This window comes from Neopsephotus bourkii, unplaced genomic scaffold (genome assembly GCF_033783945.1).
Source record: "Neopsephotus bourkii isolate Nb327-2 ecotype Australia unplaced genomic scaffold, CSIRO-AGI_Nbou_v1 NB_822, whole genome shotgun sequence".
In the NCBI taxonomy this organism is placed as follows: domain Eukaryota; kingdom Metazoa; phylum Chordata; class Aves; order Psittaciformes; family Psittacidae; genus Neopsephotus; species Neopsephotus bourkii.
Genome location: NW_026901318.1, coordinates 232,722 through 255,874, shown reverse-complemented (window position 1 = coordinate 255,874; position 23,153 = coordinate 232,722). Strand labels below are relative to the sequence as shown.

The following is a 23,153-nucleotide window of genomic DNA, read 5'->3' as shown; positions in this document are numbered from 1 at the left end:
AAGCTCAGGGGACGTATCTTTATGTCTTCTCATAGGAACTCTTTCTACAGTAGCTCACATTTTCATTTAATTATTCCTTTGACAGAAGTATAGAATCAGGTCTTTAAAAGTTAACACATTCTTAAAAGGGTCAGTTTTTTAGCTGAAGAAATTATGACTAAACTTTATAGCAGAATATTACATAATAAATGTACCTGTGGTCCAGCACAGCTGATTTTACAAACATCACAGTAGTGGATCTGGGGTGGTTTGGGAGGTTGTTTTGGTTTCATTTGCTTATTTTGGAATGGTGTCTTTTTAGTAAAGGTGGTCCCTGTCCAAGCAGCTGTTGCAGCTGCAGCAGCAGCGGCTGCTGCTGCTTGTTTCTGTTGCTGCTGCTGTTGCTGGTAATACGACGATGCAGCTGAATACACTGCGGCTTCGTAGCCAGAATAAGAGGTACCTCAAAGATCAAAATAAAATAATGTTACATCACTGTACACCATGTATCAATTACATAATATACTAATATCAAAACATGTTGCCTAACAGAGTTGGAAGATAGGGGACAGGACACAGATGACTTTTTGAGATCTTCTTAGGCAGTCTGAATTTTTCTTGATGTTTCAAATTACACAAATATATAGCTAGCAGTTGTATCAGCAATGTACTTGATTCTAGACACATCTTTGCAGACACACAGTTATGTTGCATACGTCAAAGCATCCCTAAGGAATACGTGAAATTTCTGGTATGTCTGGTAAGACCAAGTACGCTGTAGAAGATTTATCAAAAGCCAACTGAAATAAGCAGTCTTCCAGAAACAGATTTGCTGTTCAAGTTTCCAAATGTCAAGGAGAAACACTATGTACAGGAAGGGTTAAAAAAAAAAAAAAAAGAAAAAATAAGATAAAAGACAGAATGGATAAGTGCTATTCCATTCTATTTCACTGATTTAAGCTGATTTTGTGCGGAAAAGCTGTTTGCCTGCTAAAACCTGGTTGTACAGTCCTTGATTTGTAGTACCAAAGTTGATTAAATCAAGGAAACTGGGCTTCCATACCTGTAAGCCAGTTTCCCCATAAACTTTCTACACCTACTGGTTGAACTATTTTAATCCTCTGATCAGGCTCTGCCTCAAGGAAGTCTTAAAATCCCTTTTTAAACAGAAAACATAGAAAGTTCGAGACAGCTGTTAAGATGCCAACTGATTTAACATCTGCTTTAAATTTAACATCTTTTAATCTTTAACTACTTTTTGGATTTCTCATGTTTGAAGCAAGTGGGTTTTTCAGCACTTATTCTCTTCCCATTTTGTGTCAAGACAACCCAAATTTACATTGGACTGCTCCTCCCGGTCTCTGTAACTGCTGTTTGATTCCAGTATGCTCCCTTCCAATTTCCTTGGGTAGTATTTGCGTGGCTGTGTTTCCTTATTTTTTCTACCCCCCAGCTTTTCTTCTAAAACCTTACAGTAAGTCACAGTACACCATGCACACAGCAATGCAAACACTTCATATATTCTCACTTTGTATATACATGTAACACAATAGGCACATAAAAACATCAAACTTCTTTTACAGCAAAATATTTTGCCATTCTAGTGATACAACTTGTTGACACTTCTCAGTAAATTATGATGCAATTGAACGTCAACTGATAACATCCTGAGTTCTCAAAAGTAGCAACTACAAAGATCACAGCAACAAAATAGGCAAAATTCTTACCAGAGTAAGTAACTGCTGTTGTACTGTATGTTGCACTTTGAGTATAGGATGGAACCACTGTAGCTGCAGCTGCTACTGGCTGCACAGTAGATGATACTGGATATATAGAAAACGTAGTTGTTGCTGGACTTGGGGTTGCAGGTTTTATAGCTGTCACTTGCCGTGTTTGCTGGGCTTGGGTATACTGAGTTGCCCCTTGGCTATATCCTGCTTTCGGAGCTAATTAGGATAGAAAATAAAAATGTACAAATATTGCCATGTTTTAATGGAATGAAATGCAAACCATAGTAAGTGATACTTAACTATATGCTAGGGAAGAAAAGTGTAACAAGTGGTTTTTGTTTTGGTGCTTTTGTTTGTCTAAGTGCACCAAATTTTTCTACTCATTGACAGCAATTACATGACAAAATAAAACAAAAATACCCCAACGTATCTGGATAATGTGAAATACTAAGAAAACTATTTTCAGCTATTTAAGTAGCACACAGACTGTGTGGAATGACAGCAGTCTGAATAATGACACCCACCTGTCTGGTAGTACGACTCAGCTACTGAAGGCTGTGGCTGGGCAGCAGCAGCCACAGCAGCCGCAGTCGCTGTTGGCTGCTGATAGTATTGCTTGCTGTCGTAAGCTACAGCTGGTGCAGTAGACCGAACGTAAGAATAGGAATCCTAAAAATTCAATAAAAGGAAAATCAGCAGATTTCACCTTGAAGTATATGCCTGGAGTACTAAAAGCCATTAGCAGAGTCAAAGAAACAACGTATTTTCTTCTTGTCCATTAGAGTTAAAAAAATGTGCAGATATAGTACATACAAATAAATACATTAAAGAAATAAGATTTATGTTTACAGATACTTCAACCCTGAAAACAACCCTGATGGTCTTTTTCAGACTTAGCACAGGAATTAATCTCATGCTATGAGGTCAATGGTTCCACTAAAAGAGTTGTGGTCTATCCCACATGGAGACAGGCAGAGACACCTAGGGTGTCTCTGCCTAGGGGAAGACTCCAGGGAGACTTTAGAGCAGCCTTCCAGTACCTAAAAGGGGCCTACAGGAAATAGGGAGAGAAACTTTTTACAAGGGCCTGTAAGGATAAAACAAGGGGGAATGACTTTAAACTCATTAGATATTAGGATGAAATTCTTCCCTGTGAGGGTGGTGAGACACTGACACAGGTTGTCCAAAGCAGCTGTGGCTGCCCTATTCCCAGCAGTGTTCAAGGTCAGGTTGGACAGAGCTTAGAGCAACCTGGTCTAGTGGAAAGTGTCCCTGTCTCTGGCACGAGGGGTTAGAACTACAGGATCTTTAAAGTCCCTTCCAACCCAAACCATTCTACAATTCTATTAAACCTCATTCCCTACCAAATTATTTGTAATTATGAGTATACATAACACTGGAAAGCCTCTTATGTTACAATTCATTGCCATATGTAACAAACCATGAAAGCTGTATGAAAGAACTGAGAACATGCAGCAACAGTATAGTCCTCTTAAACAAACCAAAATACTTATTAGAATCTAGGTAATGCCTTAAGTTTAGAACTAGAAAGCTAAGATTATTACAAGAGACATACTGTTTTAACATCCAAGATGAACACAGAAGAACAGCTCCCTTTTGCAGAAGCCTGTAGCCACAAGAGGTTAGGCAGTGGTATCACAAAAGGTACCCCAAAACTACCAAAAGTGTAGTTCCTCTTCCAGGGCAATCTTTTATTCTTGTATGTTTGGTACTAGAACTCATGTGGCACACCCAAATCTGGCAAGAGAATTACTTTTACCTGCACTAAAAATTTTTATTGGACCAGTTTTTTCATCTACATCAGCTCCATGGCATACTTTACTGCATGCCACTTGAACATTTAGAATATCTGAAACAAGACTATTGTTTCAGTTATATCGTTTTCCATAAGTGGTGGAAAACTACTCTTTTCAGCAGTAGTTTCAGAAAATCACTTGGAGGTAAACATCGGTTCATTGCTGAGTGTGTGAATGTCTAAATCTTAGCTCCTGGAGTACTATTGCTGATATTACTTTATATGAATCGTATGAGACCGCACTCATTTCACCTTCTATCAGTTTTTGCTACGAAGTAATTTGAGTCAAACTGTGATTCACAGAGTAAAAAACCCAGAAATATCATCCCATCATTACTTACATCATCATTACTTAGCCAAACAGGCCTCCTCCTTTTAATGTATCATTTAAAAATCACACAACAGAAGTAACTCTTTTGGAACCCACCTGGTAATTCTGCGTAGTGACAGGAGGTGGTGGTGGTGGAGCTTCTTGTTGCCTCTGCGTGTAACCATAATCTGTAGCTGTGTGCGCTGTAGGATAACCCCCATACGCAGCAGCTGTTGCAGCAGCTGCAACAGCTACAGGGGCAGGCCTGGCCACTGCAACTGTGGCTGCTGCTGGAGCATAGGCTGCAGTAACAGTGTGTGCAGCAACTGGTGCCTGGTGGACAGTGTAGCTAGCAACTGTAGTTGGATGAGAGTAGGCTACACCCGAAGCTGGCTGCTGGCTATATGGGAAAAAGACAGTAAGTAAATAATCAGATTAATCCAGCACACAAAACTGATGCCTACACATTTCAAGATCCAAGATTTTATTAATAGTTGTCTGTTCTAAAAACAGATCTGAGGTAGCTAGTACACATGCACTTGAATGGCTGTTACTACCTCTCTTTCACCCCCACTAAAAAGGCTGTTATCATTTGAAGTTTCTGTGGATGCATGTTATGTCATGGAGGTGAAGACTTTCTTAGCAAGGGGAGGGCATTTGTTTTTGTTTTTTTTTTCCAAGTGGTGGAATACAAGTCTCTAATTCAAAGTAACACAGAAGTCTTAAACTGGTATCTTTTCGTAACTGACAAGTTTTTAGATGTAGTTCTTCAATAAAACTGACTTGCCTGTCAAATTAAGAAAAACACTGCTTTTCTGTAAGCGCCATTACTGACCTGCACTTGCATGCTTTTCAATAAAGTAATGAGATTTTAAAGCTTCCACGAAAATTATCTCAGAACTCTTACATTAAGGCAAAGACACTATAAATACACACTTACGATAGGGAACTTCTCCTGCAAAACTTTAGCATTGTAACAGCTGGCCCCAGTTCCTCATACAGAAATCCACTGCCCCACAATACGTTGCATCAAAAGAACAGACAATGAGATGGAGCAAGACGACTGCTATCAGAGCTCTGGCAATCTTTCAGGCACATACTGAGACTAATCTGCCTCTCTAAAATTTGCAGGTAGGACATTAACATTTGGCTATTTACTAAGAATGAGTAACTATTAACAGTGGAAATAAAAAATTCTGGTCTCAAAGGTTTAGTTATTTAAACAGAAACTAGTATTATTGTCCAGTATTGAGGTGTTTTATGATTAGAAGCTTAGAATAGTTATTTTGATTTTTAAACAAGTGAAATAGGCAAAATACCACTATCTGGAACAATGATGTAAAAGTGGCAACTGTGTGATTTTCCTGAATTTTGTAGTACACTTCCTGCACTGCTCTTCACTAATACTTAAGAACCTCTATGGCTTTCACATCTCCATGGCACTATTAAAACAAGATAATTAAAAACCAGCTCCATGACTATCAAAGAGGTAGTATCCCAGGTTTTTCAGAAGAAAACAGAAGCATGAAATCTCACTTGAAGCAAACATACTAGGTGGCCCAATGGAGCTGCAGTATGGTGCCGTCGTAAAGTCAGAACCATGCAGCCGTTCACTCACTTTTCCCCTCATTTCCTTTCCCCCATTCCGTGCAGGATGGGGAGGAGAATCAAAAGAATGAAAGCCCCACTGATTGAGATAAAAACAGTCCAATAACTAATGCATAATATAAAACCACTGCTACTACTACTAAGGGAAATAACAGAGGGAGAGAATATAAAACTAAAAAGGGAAGAAAGGAAAAAAAAAACCCAGTAAACACAGGGGATACACAATACAATTGCTCACCAACTGATTCCTCATCAACCAATACTAAGTCTGACCTGAGCAGCGATCTGGGCAACCCTCCAGTTTAGATACTGCGCATGATGTGCTGTGGTATGGAATATCCCTTTGGCTAGCTTGGGTCTGGGGTCCTGTATCTGCTTCCCCCCAGCTTCTTGTGCCCCTCCTCACTGGCAGAGAATGAGAGACTGAAAAGTCCTTGATCAGGGTAAACATTACTGAGAGACAACTAAAATATCCATGTGCTATTAGCGCTGTTCTCAGACTAAAACCAAAACACATCCCTGCACCAGCTACTAGGAAGAAGAAAAATAACTGTTACAGCTGAAACCAGGACATATGGTTATGCTCAAATCCAAAAGAAACAAATTACAGTATTTTTAAGTAATGACTGCAATATTCTCTCTGACACAACTACCAGAAACAAAGTACCTTTTAACTACACATACTATTATTTTTTGCAAAAGACATTTCCATAATTCCTTATGTTTAGTAATACTATGTGTTTTTATAAAAAAGTATTTTGGCATTTTAATTAAAGAAGAACCCATTAACTTCAATATATTGAAAATAATTCTCACAGCAGAAACAGAGAAAATTTTATTGCTTCCATAGCTGGACTCCACATTCTTCCCATTACAGGCCCGTAACTGCTTAGAAGACCACTTGCATTCCACCCAAATTTAAGGCAGCTGTGAATTGTACTCACTACTCTATTTCATTTTAATTTCAATTTCTTAGCATAACAGTAGAACAAGAAGACCTAAACCACTTTTATGTAGCTCCCACTGTTTGAAACAATTCCTCCTACCTGATGTACATAGGAAGATTCTGTTTTGTCAGTTTAAGGTCAGAAATCAAGCTCCACCAGAAAATTCAGGAATATCATTTTATGATGGTAAAAGTATAAAATTAGTCTGCATTATGTACATAACTAACAGTACAGAAGTGTAAAATATTTGCTAATTCTAAGACAATTACCATTATCATATGTATCAACTAAAAATATACTGAACTGAGAAAATAGCAGACTGTCAAACTTGGACTGTAGCTGAACACCTCAACAGCCCAATACTGCCAACAAGAAAAGTTTTGCTTCCCCCTATCCCCACTCTTATTCTTCCCTTCTTATATATACCAAACCTGGCTATGCCATTCTATTCCACCCCTGGTGTTCTGCTGCTTGTCAAGCTATTCAACGCACTGATTCAACTCATTAATCTAGCAGAAAATTGTAGGGTTTTTTTATCCTGGGCTCATTTTCTAACATGGTAGAAATGTTAGAAACATTGAAGCTCACGAAATAAGTCTGCTGAGTGCCATAACCCACGTAAGTGACACATAAGGAAACAAGAAGAAAAAAAAAAGGTGATGAGGGGTTGGGGGTGGAGGGAAGAAAGAACAGGGACTTGTCCAGGAAGCTTTAAATTGGCTGTTCCGAGTTTCATGAAACTGTGTTGAATACAATAAGGTGCTGACAACATCTGTGAAGTAATACTACCAGTCAGTTTATCAAAGAAATGTTTCTGTTCTCAGAATACATATGATTAAACCTATGTGACAGTTTTCAGTATTTAATATTGTGACGAGATTATGATCATTCTCAGCAGGGCTATTAACAAGATTCTGCTATAGACAACGTAATACCTTTTGTGCTATTTTTGGTACCAAAATTCTTTATCATGGTATAGAAGTAACAGCCCAAATCATTTCATTTATTGGGCTAATACAGTTCTATTACCATGTTTATTTTAGCAAACCTGTTCCCCTTGCTTCTGCAACATCATGCAGAGCTAGTGATCGAGTTTGCATGACTACAAGAAAAATATTATAAATGGATTGCTTCTTCCTTTTTAAATGTCAGGCTGTGTTACTGAAATTTATGGTGACATCTTTTCTACATTTATGACATTCCTTTTTCTCCCCATGGTCTTACTGAAAACCTTTAGAAATAAAGATAACCAGACATTTTCATGTAACTAATTTCCATAAAAAGATTTTTGTGCCAACTTCTTTATCTTGTTTGGTTATTACTGCCTTAGCATATTTGCTGATACGAACTTACTTCCTCCTAAATTATTTTTCTGAACTCCTTATTCCACTAATCTTCCTTGCTGTTCATCTCTCCACCTATCCTAGCATTCTCTAACCTTCTCTCTCGACTAAAGACGGCAAGAACTATATGCATCATTTCAGATGAAGCTTCAGTTGTGCTACACTAAAAGTCCACTGTCCCAGTGTTTTCAAACAGTCTAGTTTCCTCAGAGCAATTTTTTGTAAAGTTACCTGTGTACTGACAGCATTTTCCTTGCAAAAAATATGACATGCCATACTAATACACTAAGTATGACTGAGAACTCCACTGGAATTGTTTCTATTTGATAATAGAAATCTCTTCTACTAACAACCTGTACCAGCTCCTTCTCCACAATTCTTTTACTAATCTCTACCTGAAGTAACAGTTTCCTGTGCTGCACCACATCAAGTATTTCAGCTTAGTCCCAATAAATAAGACTCCAAATGATTTAGGCACATAATCTAGTTATTAGAGCAACAATGAAATAGAGTATGTCAGCTGAGCTAAGGTAACAAACCACAAGCATGTTCTTCACCGCAACAAAGAAAGTAATTCAGTTTAGCTTAATCCCCTAATACAGTGGGGAAATGTTGAAACAAATTACTCTGCATGTTCTGTGGGCTACATACAAACAAACAGGTACCACAGCACAGCAAGCAGGGAAGCTAACTCATTTAGCTGGTAACTTAAGAGTTACGAAGATCTCCCTGCCCAATTCTACACCACAAAATCAATTCAGCTACAGTACCGCTTTTTAAAAAGTCTGTAATTCTAGGTAGATAGTTGGCCAGGAAAATTCCAGCCTGAACACTTGTATTTAGTCAAGCTGTATTAAAACTTTAGCAACAAACTGTCCACACCCTGAGAACAAGCTCTCAAAACATAATTTGTTAGCCACCTCTACTCCATATTAGTTATTAAACCAACTACAATAATCTAGAATCACAGAATCATAGAATAGTTAGGGTTGCAAAGGAACTTAAAATCATCCACTGCCAACCCCCCTGCCATGGGCAGGGACACCTCGCTCTAAACCATATTACCCAAGGCCTCGTCCAACCTGTCCTTGAACACTGCCAGGGATGGAGCATTCACAGCCTCCCTGGGCAACCTATTCCAGTGCCTCACCACCCTAACAGGAAAGAATTTCCTCCTTATACCCAACCTAAACTTCCCCTGTTTTAAGTTTTAACCCATTACCCCTTGTCCACTACAGTCCCTAATGAAGAGTCCATCCCCAGCATCCCTATATGCCCCCTTCAGATACTGGAAGGCTGCTATGAGGTCTCCACGCAGCCTTCTCTTCTCCAGGCTGAACAGCCCCAACTTTCTGAGCCGATCTTCATATGGGAGGTGCTCCAGTCCCCTGATCATTCTCGTGGCCCTCCTCTTTATGCCTCCAGTTTATACACTGGGCATGATGTGCTGTGGTATGGAATACCTCCTTGGCTAGTTTGGGTCAGGGGTCCTGTGTTTGCTCCCCCCCAGATTCTTGTTCCCCCCCTCACTGGCAGATGATGAGAGACTGAAAAGTCCTTGGATAGAGTAAACATTACTGAGCAACAATTAAAACATCCGTGTGTTACCAGTGGTATTCTCAAGCTAAAATCAAAACACATCCCTGCATCAGTAGCTAGGAAGAAGAAAAATAACTGCTACTGCTGAATTCAAGAGAAGAACGAACAGACAGACATTAATGCTGCTATGCCAGCCCTTTTTAGGGTGCTGAATACTAAAAACTCCCCTCCTAGAAGCTAGAGAACATCTTAATTTTTTTAGTTTTGTGAAGAGTGCTATTTTGATATAAAGATCACGACCAAAATTTTGTCCCTCTTAAAGTAGTTTTTAAACTATGAATATCTTTAACTAAATTCCCCCACTAATTAAGACTTATTTCTTGAATTTTCAAGAAATCACAGAAGTAATTTCTAAGTTTAAAGTAAAATACTAAATCTAAAATTTAAAAAACTAAACAAAAAATACTAATTGACTAAAGTAAATTCTAACTTTAAAGAACACTTAGACATTTTAGCATTAAGGAAACCATACCTGTTGAGATCTAACTGTCAAATTTCTCAAGTTTTCATAAATTATTCTATTAGTAGCACACTGGTTTAAGCACAGCTGGCAATGAAGTGCCATGTAGCCGCTTGCTCACCCCCCTGCCACCCTCCAGTTGGATGGGAAGGAGAATCTAAAAAAGGGTAAAAAACCCATGGGTTGAGATAGGAACAGCTAAATAACTGAAATAATAACAACAGTACTGGAAACAGAGAGAGAAAAGAAGAAATAAGCCCCATCCCACAAGGGGAAAAAAAAAATTGACAATATAATTGCTCACCTTTTTCTGACCGCTGCCTTGCTCACCCCTAAATAGTGTCCATCCAACTCCAGCCAATCTTCCCCAGTTTATACACTGGGCATTATGTGCTGTGCTATAAAATACCCCTTTGGATAGCTGGGGTCAGGAGTCCTGTCTCTGCACCCACTGAGCTTCTTGTGACCCTCCTCACTGGCTGAGCATGAGACTGAAACGTCCTTGATCAGGGTAAGTGCTGTTGAGCAACAACTAAAACACTGGTGTGTTATCAGCATTATTCCCAGACTAAAACCAAAACACAGCACTGCACCAGCTACTTTGAAGAATCGTAACTCCATTCCAGAAGAAACCAGGACATGGCAGAATAGCAAAAAATACAGTTTTTCTTTCAGGCATATGAAGATTGAAACAAGCATGACCTAACTCTACAAAAACTGAAAGCAGCACTAATCCACTGCTTCTCCAGACCCTAACCTAGGAAGAAGCATTACTGAGCAACTGGTCAGATGAAGTTACAGTTGTGTTAATCTAACATGGGCAGAGTAAAAACAAAATAGTAAAAATCAAAATCAAAGAACAAGATAGGTTTTCTCCTCCTAAACATACTTGACAATAAACAGCATAAAATGGTGAAAAGAAATATCATGCTACATGAAGTGGTACTTGAGAAGTTACTTCTGTTTTTCTAAAGCCTGTCACTCACTGTAGGCATTAAATTTTGATGAAAACTGAGTGTATCTTTTTAGAACTTTAATGAAAATTATTTCCTACTACTACAATTTTGTGAACAGAACACTGTAATGCAATTCACTAAGAATCCAGAGAGGCCTGACAGCATGCAAACGTGCAATCCCTTCTTGAATTCTATTACATTTCAGCAGCTCCTAGTAATGTAGCCTATGGTTTAACTATGCAAGGCCTAGAAAAGACAGTTCTTTATAACAACTCTGAGTTTTCCTTCTTCTTCCTTGTTTTTAAGAGCATCCTTGTGTTAATCCATTACAAACAAAAAATAACATTTACTACTAGACAGCTAAACCATACACTACTAATAATTCATGACAATGATGAAGATCCTCATGGTTTTCATATACTGCTACTGCTCTGTTAATCTTCATATTTAATCTCACAACCTGATTTAAATCCAATCAAATTCTGTAATCTTTTCCTTACTGTACATCATAACATACATTCTGTCTCATGTATGAGACATATATATGCTCTGTACCTAGTTCCCTTTACTCAGTTACACACAATAGACAGTTAATTGCCTATGCTGCTTTCTTCATTATCATTGATTTTATTCAAGTCTAAAACAATAGCCATGTTCACAACGGTAACATGCAAGACAAAAAGAACTGAGCTTAAGATGTTTTGTCCAAAAATGTACCAACCACCAAGATTTTCCCTGTAAAAATCACAGAATCAAATAATAGCTGAGGTTGGAAGGAACCTCTGGAGGTTGTCCTGGGGTCCAGTCCCACACAAGCAGGGCCACCTACCTGGCAGCAGCCAGTCACCCAGGACCGTGTCCAGGCAGCTTCTGAGTATCTCCATGGATGGAGATTCCACAACTTCCCCAGGCAACCTATGCTAGGGCTCAATCACCCTCATAGTAAAAAACTGTTTAGGAGGAAACGTCCTGTATTTCAACCTACTGCATCTGGTCCTGTCAGTAGGCACCACTGAAAAGAGCCTGGCTCTGTTCTCTTTGCACCCTTCCTTTACACATTTCTAAACATTAAGATCCTGCCTCAACCTGCTCTTCTGTAGGCTAGACAGTCCCAGCTCTCTTAGCCTTTCCTCAGAACAGAGGTGCTGCAGTCCCTTCATCATCTTTGTGGGCCCTTTGTTGAACTCTCTCCAACATGTCCATGGGAGCACAAAATTGGACACAGGGCTCCAGGAGCGGCCTCATCAAGAGCGGCCTCATCAGGAGCGACCTCATCAGCAGCGGCCTTATCAGGGCTGAGTTAGGGAGGAAGGATCACCTCCTTCCAGCCGCTGACAATATCATGCCTACTGCAGCCCAGGATGACATTAACCTTCTTTGCTGCAAGGACACATTACTGGCCCACATTCAAGATCCCCAGGGTGTTTCCAGCCAAGCTGCTTTCCAGCGAGGTGGCTCCCACCATAAAGTGGTGCAGGGGGGTTTCTTCCCTGGGTGCAGAACTTTGCACTTCCCCTTGTTGAACTTCTGAGATTCCTGTCAGCTCATTGCTTCAGACCATCAAGATCTCCATTTTCTGGATGACAGTGCAACCCTCTGGTATACGGCCAGTCGTCCCAGAATTGTGTCATGGGCAAACTTGCAGGGGGTACACACTGCCCTGTCCCCTAGACCATTAATGAAAATGTTAAACTGAAAAAAAAATGCTGAAATTTGCAAGGTCTCTACAAAAGTAAATAAACTTCACTAGTATAGAAAATTGTACTCAATTCTTAAAACATTCTGTATTTCCTGCCTTGAGCTACTATTTCACCTTTCTAGTACCAGTAATGCAACCACACTTTAATCTACCATTACGGCATTTATTAGCAGACAAAATTTTACATGTAATTTAATACCCCCGAGGTAAGGCCTACAACCATCAATCCATTTTGAGGCTACAACTATACAAAGAATGCAGCTATGCCATTACAGAGAAGTTTCCCCAAGTGCTGAGTTCTTAAGCCATGAACCTGCTGCAAATTTCAGCTACTTGGCTGACTTCCCTCCTAAAAACAGCAAAGGCTCCTCTAATTAGTGAAGCACCTTTCCTCCCCAGTTACCACCATGTTCTCTGACTCCCCATCATTAGTCAACTGCAATACTGGCACACAGCCCAAAGTCTGTTAACAAACCGAGAGCCCCTTATTGCCTTTCTAATTTTGGCATACCTCCTTTGAGAGTGGGACCTCAGTGATTGGAAAGTAAGTCTATAAAAATCTTTTTATAAACAGATGTAGCTTACTGGAGGCTTCCTGTGTACATTAAGTAAGCTAGAAGAGCACACAGAGGACAGCACTTAAGACTAAGATCGGTTGAACAAAAGAGAATTTGTACCATGCAGCTCCACTGTACTCAGAGAACTCTCTTACTAGAAACACATATCCATTAAGATGTGCACAACTCTAGATAGCACCGGCATCTAGAAAAAAAAGGAACTGACATTTTTATACAATTATATAGGTACCTTCATTGTATGATAAAACTGTTAAGTATTTTCATTTCCCATGTATTTTAGAGTGGGGTGCATGTAACAGTTCTGTAAGATGAAGATATGTTTTTGTTAATGTAAGTTTAAGTCTAGTAGCACACTTCAGAAGAAGTGTTGAGTCCTGCTCCATATTGCCTTTATTTTTCTGTTGTCCACCAGTACAAGTCTGAATATAATTGTTTAGTGATACTTTAAGCTTGGGCAAGTAGGCTTGTGTGAATTACACCCCTAGTGCCTCTGAAAGACTGAACACTTTTGAAACCAGTATCTAGTTGTAAGAAGAGGTAAGTGGGGCAATGAAACTGAAGCTAATCAGAAGTACTATCTAACACGAAAAGAAAGACTCCACCCCCAAACAATTCTCAATAGCCAGCTTGTCCATCCACAGTATTTCACCTTCCTTTGCTGTTCTGCACCAGCCTTGAATATCCCGTAACATCATGCACTGCTGTAACTGTGAGAGTTCACTTTCCTAAGGCTGCCTAGAAGATTGCATCTTAACCTGAACTCACAGGCACTGTGGTCTGCTCCAGACATGAACTGCTAGAACTGCCTTTATCTGAGAAGGCTTGCCACAGTTAGTAAGAGTCACGCTACCTGAAGGCAATTCAATGTTAACAAATCATTCCTAACTACCCAAGAATCTCCCATCTGTCTGTGTCCTGTCTTACTAGAGCAGGGACACAGTATGACTATTACATAGATGAAACTCAGACACTTAAAAAGATTCTTCATATTCTTCACAGAAACTAAAATCTTAACACAAGGTTATTTAAATGAGATTACCACATCTGCACACTTCTGTGTGCAAACATTTCTCAATGCCCCTATCTGTTCACCAGCATACCCACATTGCAATCAGCCAGTTTTAGAATAAAAGCATAACTATGCCTCCCTCTGCCACTGATTCAAGCCCACTAATACTTTTTACATATGAAAGACCAGTCAATATTGTCTGCTTCAAACTGAACAGACACACAGGGGTTCAGGTGACATATAGCTCATGCACACACACAGAGAAAACAGGTCTATTATCACCAAATTCCACATTTATTTCAGGCTCTAAATAGATGGATTAACACAGTTTCTTGAGTGAGTAACAGATGATTTGCATTGTATGGGAGTTTATAACCTAAGGCCCTAAAACCACCACTAGCAGAAAGCACGTATTGTAAAGGTACTGCAGTATTCAGAGAAATTCCCTGTACTGGTATTTGCATTATTTAATGCTTCTCTCATTAAGTCATCATGTTATTACCGGGTAGTGCACACAAAGAATTCTGAATGAGCAGGGCAGCAGGAAATTTTATGTGGTGACAACACTGAAAGGAACAAGAATGCTTCTAATCCATTACTTACAGGCTTAAAGAACACTTAGCTCTTCTGCTGTGTTTGATTAATGAAACAAGATTCTAAATGTTTTACAAAAAAATAGTATTTTGAACTAATAAAGACAGATATCGAATCCCTTTTTTATCTAGTCAATTCAGCGAACTATACTGCTTACACTATTACAACAGTGAGTATGCTTATCAACTCCTGCACACACTACTCATAATTTTCCCAAATCCAAGATCTAACACCTGAGCAGCTACCAATCTGGCCTTTCTAATGGGCTCAAATATTAGTATCCGATGTTAAGACTATATTCCTTGGACAAATTTTAATTTATCCTTCATATGAAAGAAAATATTTAAATGATCCACCATGGCCACACATAATCACAGGAAGACACAGTAATTTCTATGCCAGTAATAGCTTCACCGTTTCAGTTAATTTAAAGAAGCTATTTCTTTGAACCCAACAGCTGCAATACATTGTCCCTTTACTATGATTAAAGCAATTTATATTGTCATTTTGAGAAACTGGAATTCCAGCAGGGTTTATACAGGGCTCCAACAAGTCTAGAATTAAATTCAGAAAACCTTTAGCACAAGCACCTTTCAAGAACCGCTTAATATAGATTTTCTTCTTTGAGTCCTCTGAGTAGGAAAACTATGACTGTGGGAACAGTGATTTCCCATGAGTAGACACTGAAATTCTAAGGGATCAGCTGTCTCAAATGAATGCTCCCAAGTCCACAGGGTGCAACAGGATTCAACCCAGAGCACTGAAGGAACTAGTAGATGCTGTGACAGGATCCCTCTCAACCCTCTACCAAAGATTTTGGGAGTCTGCGGAGGTCCCTGCTGACTGGAAGATAGCCATTGTTATTCCAATTTATAAGACATGTGTGAAGGAAGACCCAGGAAGCTACAGACCTTCTAGTATCAGCTCAGTTCCTTGAAAAATTATGGATAAATTCGTACTGGGTGCTGTTGAAAGCCATTTAAAGAACAAGACAATCACGTTGCACAGTGATAGCTAACAACAGGAAAGCAAGTCCTGTTTAACTAATGACATACCCATTTACGATAAAGTCACCTGCCTAGTGCACGCAGTAAATGTACCCTTGAGAAGGACGTAGGGGTACTGGTTCAACAAAGCAAAGTGTTGGATCCTGCACTTGGGTCACAACCATGTAACGCTCCAGGCTGGGGGAAGAGTGGCTGGAAAGCTGCTTGGCAGAAAAGGACTTGGGGGTGCTGACTGACGGAGCTGAACAGGAGCCAGCTGGTGCCCAAGCAGCCAAGAAGGCCAACAGCATCCTGACTTGTATCAGCAATAGTGGGGCAGCAGGGCCAGGACAGTGATCATCTCCCTGCACTGGTGAGGCTGCAGCTCGAGTTCTGTGGTCGGTTCTGGGCCCCTCACTACAAGAGAGACATTGAAGTGCTGGAGCATGGCCGAAAAAGAGCACTGGAATTGGTGAAGGGCCTGGAACACAAACGTGACAAGGAGCAGCTGAGGGAACTGGGGTTGTTTAGTCTGGAGAAGGTTCAGGGGGGACCTTATCGCTCTCTGCAACTGTCAGAAAGTTGTAGGAGATTGTAGTAAGGTGGGGGTTGGTCTCTTCTCCCAAGTAGGAAGTGACAGGACAAGAGGTAACAGACCTAAGCTGCACTGAGGGAGGTTTAGACTGGGTATTAGGAAGAATTCCTTCACAGAGGGGGTGCTCAGGCACTGGAACAGGCTGCCCAGGACAGTGGTGGAATCGCCATCTCTGGAGTGTTCAAAAAACATGTAGATGCACTCAGTGCTACGGTTTAGTAGTAGACTTGGCAGTGCTGGGATAACTGTTGCACTTGATGATCTTAAAGGTCTTTCCCAACTTAGTTGATTGTATGAATTTAAGATTTTACATGAGCGGGCAACATGCGCTTGCAGCCCAGAAGGCCAATTGCATCTTCGGCTGCACCAAAGCAGCATGGCCAGGAGGTCACGGGAGGCGATTCTGCCCCTCTGCTCTGGTGAGACCCCACCTGTGTCCAGCTCTGCAGTCCTCAGTACAGGAAAGACATGGACCTGTTGGGAGAGGGTCCAGAGAAGGGCCACAGAAATGATCACAGGGCTGGAGCACCCAGGGAGGTTGTGAATGCTCCATCCCTGGCAGTGTTCAAGGCCAGGTTGGACGAGGCTTTGGGTGATATGGTTTAGTGTGAGGTGTCCCTGCCCATGGCAGGGAGGTTGGAACTTGATGATCTTAAGGTCCTTTCCAACCCTAACTGTTCTGTGATTCTATTCTGTGATTCTATCAGGAAAGGCTGAGAGAGCTGGGCTTGTTCAGCCTGGAGAAGACTCCGGGGAGACCTTATTGTGGCCCTTCAGTTCTTACAAGGGGCCTGTGTAAATACAGGGAGGCCTGTTGTCATGAGAGGTGATGGTCTGACACTAAACGAGACAAGATTCAGGACGGACAGGATGAAAAAATCAGTTATAATGAGGGTGGTAAAATCCTGGCACAGATGGGGTAGATGTGCCATCCCTGGAAACATTCCAAGTCAGGCTGGATATGGTTCTGGGCAACCGGATCTAGTTGAAGATATTCCTGCTAATTGCAGGGAGGGTTGATTAGATGAGCTTTGAAGGTCCCCCCAAACCCAAACTATTTTACGATTCTACTATGTAGTTATTTTTCATTTTGTTAAGGCTTTTGATACTGTAACTCACAGCACCCTTCTGGAAAAGTCCTGCTGTGGCCTGGACAGGTTCATGGTAAACTGAGTGAAGAACTGGCTGGACAGCAGGTCTCAAATGGGCTCTAGTGAACAGAGATACATCTGGCTACTGACAAGTGCTCCTCGGGCTTCAGTTCTAGGGACAGTTCAGTTCAATCGTGTATGCATGAGTCAAATGCACCATTAACAAATCTGATGAAGATGCTAAAACATGTGTGTCTTTGCTCTGCAGGAGACCACCAAAATTGTAATGGCCTTCAAACAAGATGCATTGGAAACAATGCATTTGGGAATGAAAATGTTTGGTGACATTCTTGCTACCACAGAAACATAGTAGCTCAGTATGAGAAAGAAGAGGAAAGTCATGTATACATTGCTGTGTTCAATATATTCATCACCAATCTGTGTGCATGAGCTGAATGCACCATTAGCAAGTTTGCTGAAGATACCAAATGGAGAGGTGCTGTTGACTCTCTTGAGGGACAAGATGCCTTGCAGAGGGATCTAGATTGGAGCACTGGGAAATCATTAACGGGATGAAATTTAACAAGTTCAAATGCTGGGTTTTGCACCTAGGATGGAATAATGCCGGGCATAAGCAGAGATTAGAAGAGTGTCTGGAAAGCAGACCTGCAGAAAGGGATCCAGGGGCGCTGGTCAGCAGCAGGCTGTGAGTCAGCAGCGTGTGCCAAGAGAGAAAACCCCATCCTGGGGTACATCTGACACAGCATCACCAGCCGGTCAGCAGGGGTGATTCTCCCACTGTATTCAGAGTTGGTGCAGCCTCACCTGGAGCACTGTGGGCAGTGCTAGGACCCACCATTAAAAAGGATGTAAAGGTCTTGAACGTGTCCAGAGGAGGCAACAGAGCTGGTGACAGAACTGGAAGGAAATGTCCTGTAAGGAGTGGCTGAGGGCTCTGGGCTTGTCTAGTTTGGAGAGAAGGAGGCTGAGGGGTGACCTCCTTGATCTCCTACAGCTTCCTTAGGAGAAGAGAAAGGCCCTGAGCTCTGCTCCCTTGTACCAGGTGACAGGACATGTGAGTATGGTTCAAAGCCGTATTAGGATACGTTCAGACTAGACATCAGGAAGCATTTTCTTACCAAGAGGGAGGTCAAACACTGGAACCTGTCAGTGTTTAAGAGGCATTTTGACAATGCCTTTAAGACCAGGCTTTAACTTCTGGTTAGCCCTGAAGTGGTCAGGCAGGTGGACTAGGTGACTGTTGTGGATCTCTTCTAATTAGAATAGTTCATTTTACTCTTTGAAAATGATCAGGAACTATTTAGATTCTCTTCTTTCTGATGTGGCATGGGTTTTTAACTTTTCCTGCATGTGTCCAGCTAAAGATTCAACCATTTCATACCTTGAGATACTCCTAGAAAGATGTATTTCCTAAAAGGAATGGCACAGATTTTTTTGCACTTAAAGTGGTGAAATCAACAGGTTTCAGTGTATAACTACTACGAACCACTGACTGAGAATCCTTTGAAGTTGCAGCCTAAAGTTCTCCGAATGCATCAGAATTGTTTAAAGACATTTTTGTCAAGAGAGAATGTAAAAAAAAAAATCTGACCAATAATGGGTTTATTATGAATATTTATGTTACTTACTGTAAAATCTATAGCATTAGGATATCTAAATGGCAAACAGCAAAGAACTAAGGTCTTCAATAGCAAGTGTCTGATGATTTATGAGGTTCACCTATGTTTAAACTATGCAGATAAACATCCATATGTTCATCTATTATCTTTGTTCCTTAGAATGTAGAATTTTTATAATAAACTGTTATTTCAAATACCAGTAACAATCTTAGAAGACTTGTTGCAATATTAAATCTTCTGCTATCCACCACTGCAACCACCATCTCTTTCTCAAATATAATCAAGTGGAATACACACTTTGTAGCATTCTGTAAACAACTTGCTACGGGCCTGCCAAGTGTGCCTTCCTGACGGTAAGCTCACTTTTTGGTATTTTAAGAGACTCCTCTGTTTTCTGCTCAAAACATTGTATTAATTCTTCTGAAAAGACTGCTTCAACACTGTTTTCAGATGTGATGAACGTACAAAACACTTTCAGAATACAGAGTCTTTTTCCAATAGCAAGTTAAATAGCACCTTGAACTTGTGATAATAAAGTAAAAAGCTTCTTTTGACCAGTTTTCCATTATCTCAAGAACACATTTAGGGTTAACTCTGAAAACAAGCTTTGAACGTGAATGCTATTCCAAATACTGTATGTTTTTACATTGCAATTCAAAAGGAAATATCAAACAAGCTTTTCAGGTTCACAAGTCTAGAGACCACCTCAGCTCTACAATAGTCAATACTTTTAAAAATCCATCCCCACTTATTCATGTAAAGTTATTTTAACAAAAATAAAAAAAAAAACAATCCTATTTAGAAACTCCTTCATACCTCATGGCAACTCCATTTCAAATTTTACTATAACTGTCACATAAAAAATAAACATACTGTGAGCACAAAACTTTAAAAGAACTAGAAGACAAACTAACTTTAAATCTCTCCTTTAACTCTTAAACACTGGAGTAAATTAATGTACTTGTTTTTCCATTTCCAGGAAAAACAACAGATATAAAGAACAGACTGGGAGTTATTCCAAGACTTCCATAAAACTGTATATTCCTGAACCTATGTCAAGTATGCGATTTTTGTTTCCTAGTTAAGAGTAGGACACATCTGCCTTTGTTTGTTACTAACCCCTCATATTCGTTCTATTTGTTTTTTTTTTTCCCATTAACCAGGAGTTATGCAATAAGGAAGATCTGTCTTTGTATATTACAGATTTATTAAAAAAGTAACACAGATTCAAACGTAGAATTTAAGTGCCTGCTCAAACACAAGCCAAAACCGTGAGAAAGCTCCTATCTGGTATCTGCCAACTGAAGTAATCTCATGTCTGAAAACATGAGATGATAGATGCTACCGATTATTTTAATACTCTGATACGCAATTTTGACTCACAAAACCTACAAAGACTCATGGCAGTGTGAGTATAAAAGTTGTACAGTTTTGGGTCCCTAAGCCTCCCTAAGAAGACCTGTTCCTGGCCTTAGATATCACACTAGAACTCTTTTTAAAAGGTGCCTGGCCCTGCAAGTATATTTTCTACTTTCTTAAATATATTAATTATAACACTGATTCAATGTAATGAAGTCCCCTGTATTTTGCAGTGCTTCAGCTCTTCCCTTAACCATCTAGTCCTCCATAGTTGGGTTCTAACCTAAATTAAATAGGATTCTGTCATCCCACACTGACCGAAGTGGGAGCAAACACACAGGCAGCAAGCCCAATCTTCAGTGAAGCAGAAGGAGGAGGGCCCGGAGGCGGCTGCCGGTAACGTGCTAGCGACGTTGCCTGCAAGTGGCCATTTTAATTTAAGGGCCTCGGGACCTGATGCTGATGCCTATTCTCCTCCTCCGTGCTCAGCTCCACCTCCCCACCCTCACACCATGGGTACACAGCGTTACCGGGAGAATAAGAAAACACACCCGCGGGAGGGGCACACAAGCAGAAGGGTCCCAGGCATAACCAACCCTCCCCCCTCCCCCCCCCCGAGGAGCAAGACGCAGAGGAGGCCCACGCACGGAGCGGGAGATCGTAGCAGGCTTGAGGCCTCCGCCCCCAGGGGCGGGGAGATGCCGCGGGGAGACGCGGGCCCAGCGGCGAGAAAGACGGCGGGGGCTGCGGGCCCGAGCAGGGGGAGGGACAGGGTGGGGCAGGGAGGGGTCGCGGCTGTTACCTATACTGAGCAGCAGCCCCGCTATGGGTGAATCCAAAGTAGTTGCCGGTGGCCATTTTGGCATCTTCTCCCAGCCGGCTGGGCACTGTGGCGGCGATAACCGACAGACGGCAGCGGCGGTCGGGGCCATGACAGGAGGCCCGGCAGGAGAAGGAGAGGGGAAGAGAAGGAGGGAAGGGGTGGGGAACGGTAGAGGAGGCAGAAGGGGACAGACAAACAGACAAGGGACAGGAAAAGCGCACCAGGTCAGACACAGCGCCTCAGGACACCCCCCCCGCGCGCGCGGGCCGCAATCCCCTCCCCCTCCGCGCGCACGGACACAAGACCCCGAGCGCCGTTACTTACCATAGGTGAACGAAACTACCGGGCATATGGGAATCATGAGTCCGGCCTTGGCAGCGGCGGCGGCGGCTGAACTCTCCAACTCTCACCACCACCCCCCCCTCCTCCTCCTCCTCCTCCTCCTCCCTCCACCGCCGCCTCCTCTTCAGGGCCGCGTTCGCTCGCTGCCTTCCCCCCCAACCCACCCACCTACAGCGACAACGGCAGAGTGCGGCCGGGCCGACGCCGTGCGCACGCGCGGGATGTACGGGTACTACTGGGAGCTGTAGTCCGGCCCGCGGCCCCGCTACCACCCCTCGCCTGCACAGTACGGGCCGTGAGACGCTGCGGGACCTCCCCGCGAGCATGCGCGGGATGTGCAAAGTCTCATAGGAGCTGTAGTCCCGGGGCCTACGCGCCGTTGCTTTCGGGCCGTTGCTGGCGGTGCCGCTAGTCCGCGCGATCTCGGCCTTACTGCATCAGCCCCGGCCTGCGGGCTCTTATGGCCAAGGGAGGGTGGGTTTCTCATTCTTGCCCACGAACGCACAGCGCAACCAGTAGGTAGCTTTCATAACAGACGTACTGGTGAAGCGCGGCACTGCCGCCCCTGCTGTGTCCGCACTCGTGGACCGCATGTGTCAGTGTCCACCGGATACCCCACACAAGTGCATGGTCTGCCCGATTATGGCACGCAGTAATTAAGTAGTGAGCACTCCTGCAAGGCCACAGAGCTAGAAGGCAGTACCTGCACTTAGTATACGTGTGCAGAGTTCACAGCAAGACCCTGGAGAAGGCTAAAAACAATGATCAGAGGGATAGAGCACCTCTCCTGTGATGAAAGGCTGAGGGAATTGGGGTTCCACCTAGAGAAGACTGGGGAGACCTTATTGCGGCCATCCAGCTCTTAAAAGGGGGCCTATAAGAAAGATGGGGAAAAACTTGGTAGGGTTTGTTGTGTTAGGACAGAGGGTGATGGTTTTAAACCAGAAGAGGGGAGGTTCAGCCTGGATGTGACGAAAAAATTATTTACAAAGAGGGTGTAACACACTGGCACAGGTGGCCCAGAGAGGTGGTGGGTGCCCCATCCCTGGAGACATTCAAGGCCAGGCTGGATGTGGTTCTGGGCAACCTGATCTAGTTAAAGATGTCTCTGCTCTTTGCAGGGGGCTTGAACAGGATGACCTTTTAAAGGCCTCTTCCAACTCAAACTATCTTATGATTCCATCATTTGTCTACAGTTTAGATTCACCTGGGCCTCCAGCTGCACCATACAACACATGAAAAGCATCACTGTCAGCCAGCTAAAGCCTCCTCCACGTTGTTTGACCTGTCCTCAAGCACCACAGCTGGCGTGTCCACAAATTAGTTCTGCCATAGTACCTACATGCTTATTGCACACGACGTAAAGCCTCACCCATACAGGGCCCATCAATCTGAAGTTTCTAGGCAGCCACATTCCATCACATTGTTCCTAAACATCGCTGGGCCAGCAGCCAGTGCAATAACTGCCCCTGGACAGTGATTGAATGTGCATTTGTGCCACCTTCAGGCAACCCTTTCCTCCGAGCAGCAGATTCTTCTTAAGCCTCTGAACAAAGCAAAACTTAAATCCCTAAATACTTGCATCTTTTTGTGTACTTTGTGCTTTGATGTTCATTTTTCATAAACTGATCAGGACTTGCAAAAGACTTCTGGATTAATAAGTGATCATTTTAGAAGTACTTACTTTCT

At 42.1% G+C, this 23,153-nt stretch overlaps 1 protein-coding gene and 1 non-coding gene across 4 annotated transcripts in view; both read right to left on the bottom strand.

Moving 5' to 3' along the window:
- ZFR (zinc finger RNA binding protein) overlaps window positions 1-21,609 on the bottom strand; it is a 45,945-nt gene extending 24,336 nt beyond the window's left edge. For all 3 annotated transcript variants that reach the window (XM_061355665.1, XM_061355666.1, XM_061355667.1), the window contains exons 1-6: window positions 21,447-21,609; window positions 21,102-21,186; window positions 3,953-4,235; window positions 2,234-2,378; window positions 1,707-1,925; window positions 195-442 (exon numbers count right to left, since the gene is read on the bottom strand). In XM_061355665.1, coding sequence (XP_061211649.1) covers window positions 195-442; window positions 1,707-1,925; window positions 2,234-2,378; window positions 3,953-4,235; window positions 21,102-21,186; window positions 21,447-21,483 — 1,017 coding nt within the window. In that variant the 5' untranslated portion in view covers window positions 21,484-21,609. The remainder of the gene's footprint in view (window positions 1-194; window positions 443-1,706; window positions 1,926-2,233; window positions 2,379-3,952; window positions 4,236-21,101; window positions 21,187-21,446) is intronic.
- On the bottom strand, window positions 7,354-7,490 carry LOC133213462 (small nucleolar RNA SNORA66). Its single transcript, XR_009725828.1, has one exon. It is a non-coding gene; the product is annotated as a small nucleolar RNA SNORA66 (small nucleolar RNA).
- Window positions 21,610-23,153: the final 1,544 nt, after the last annotated feature.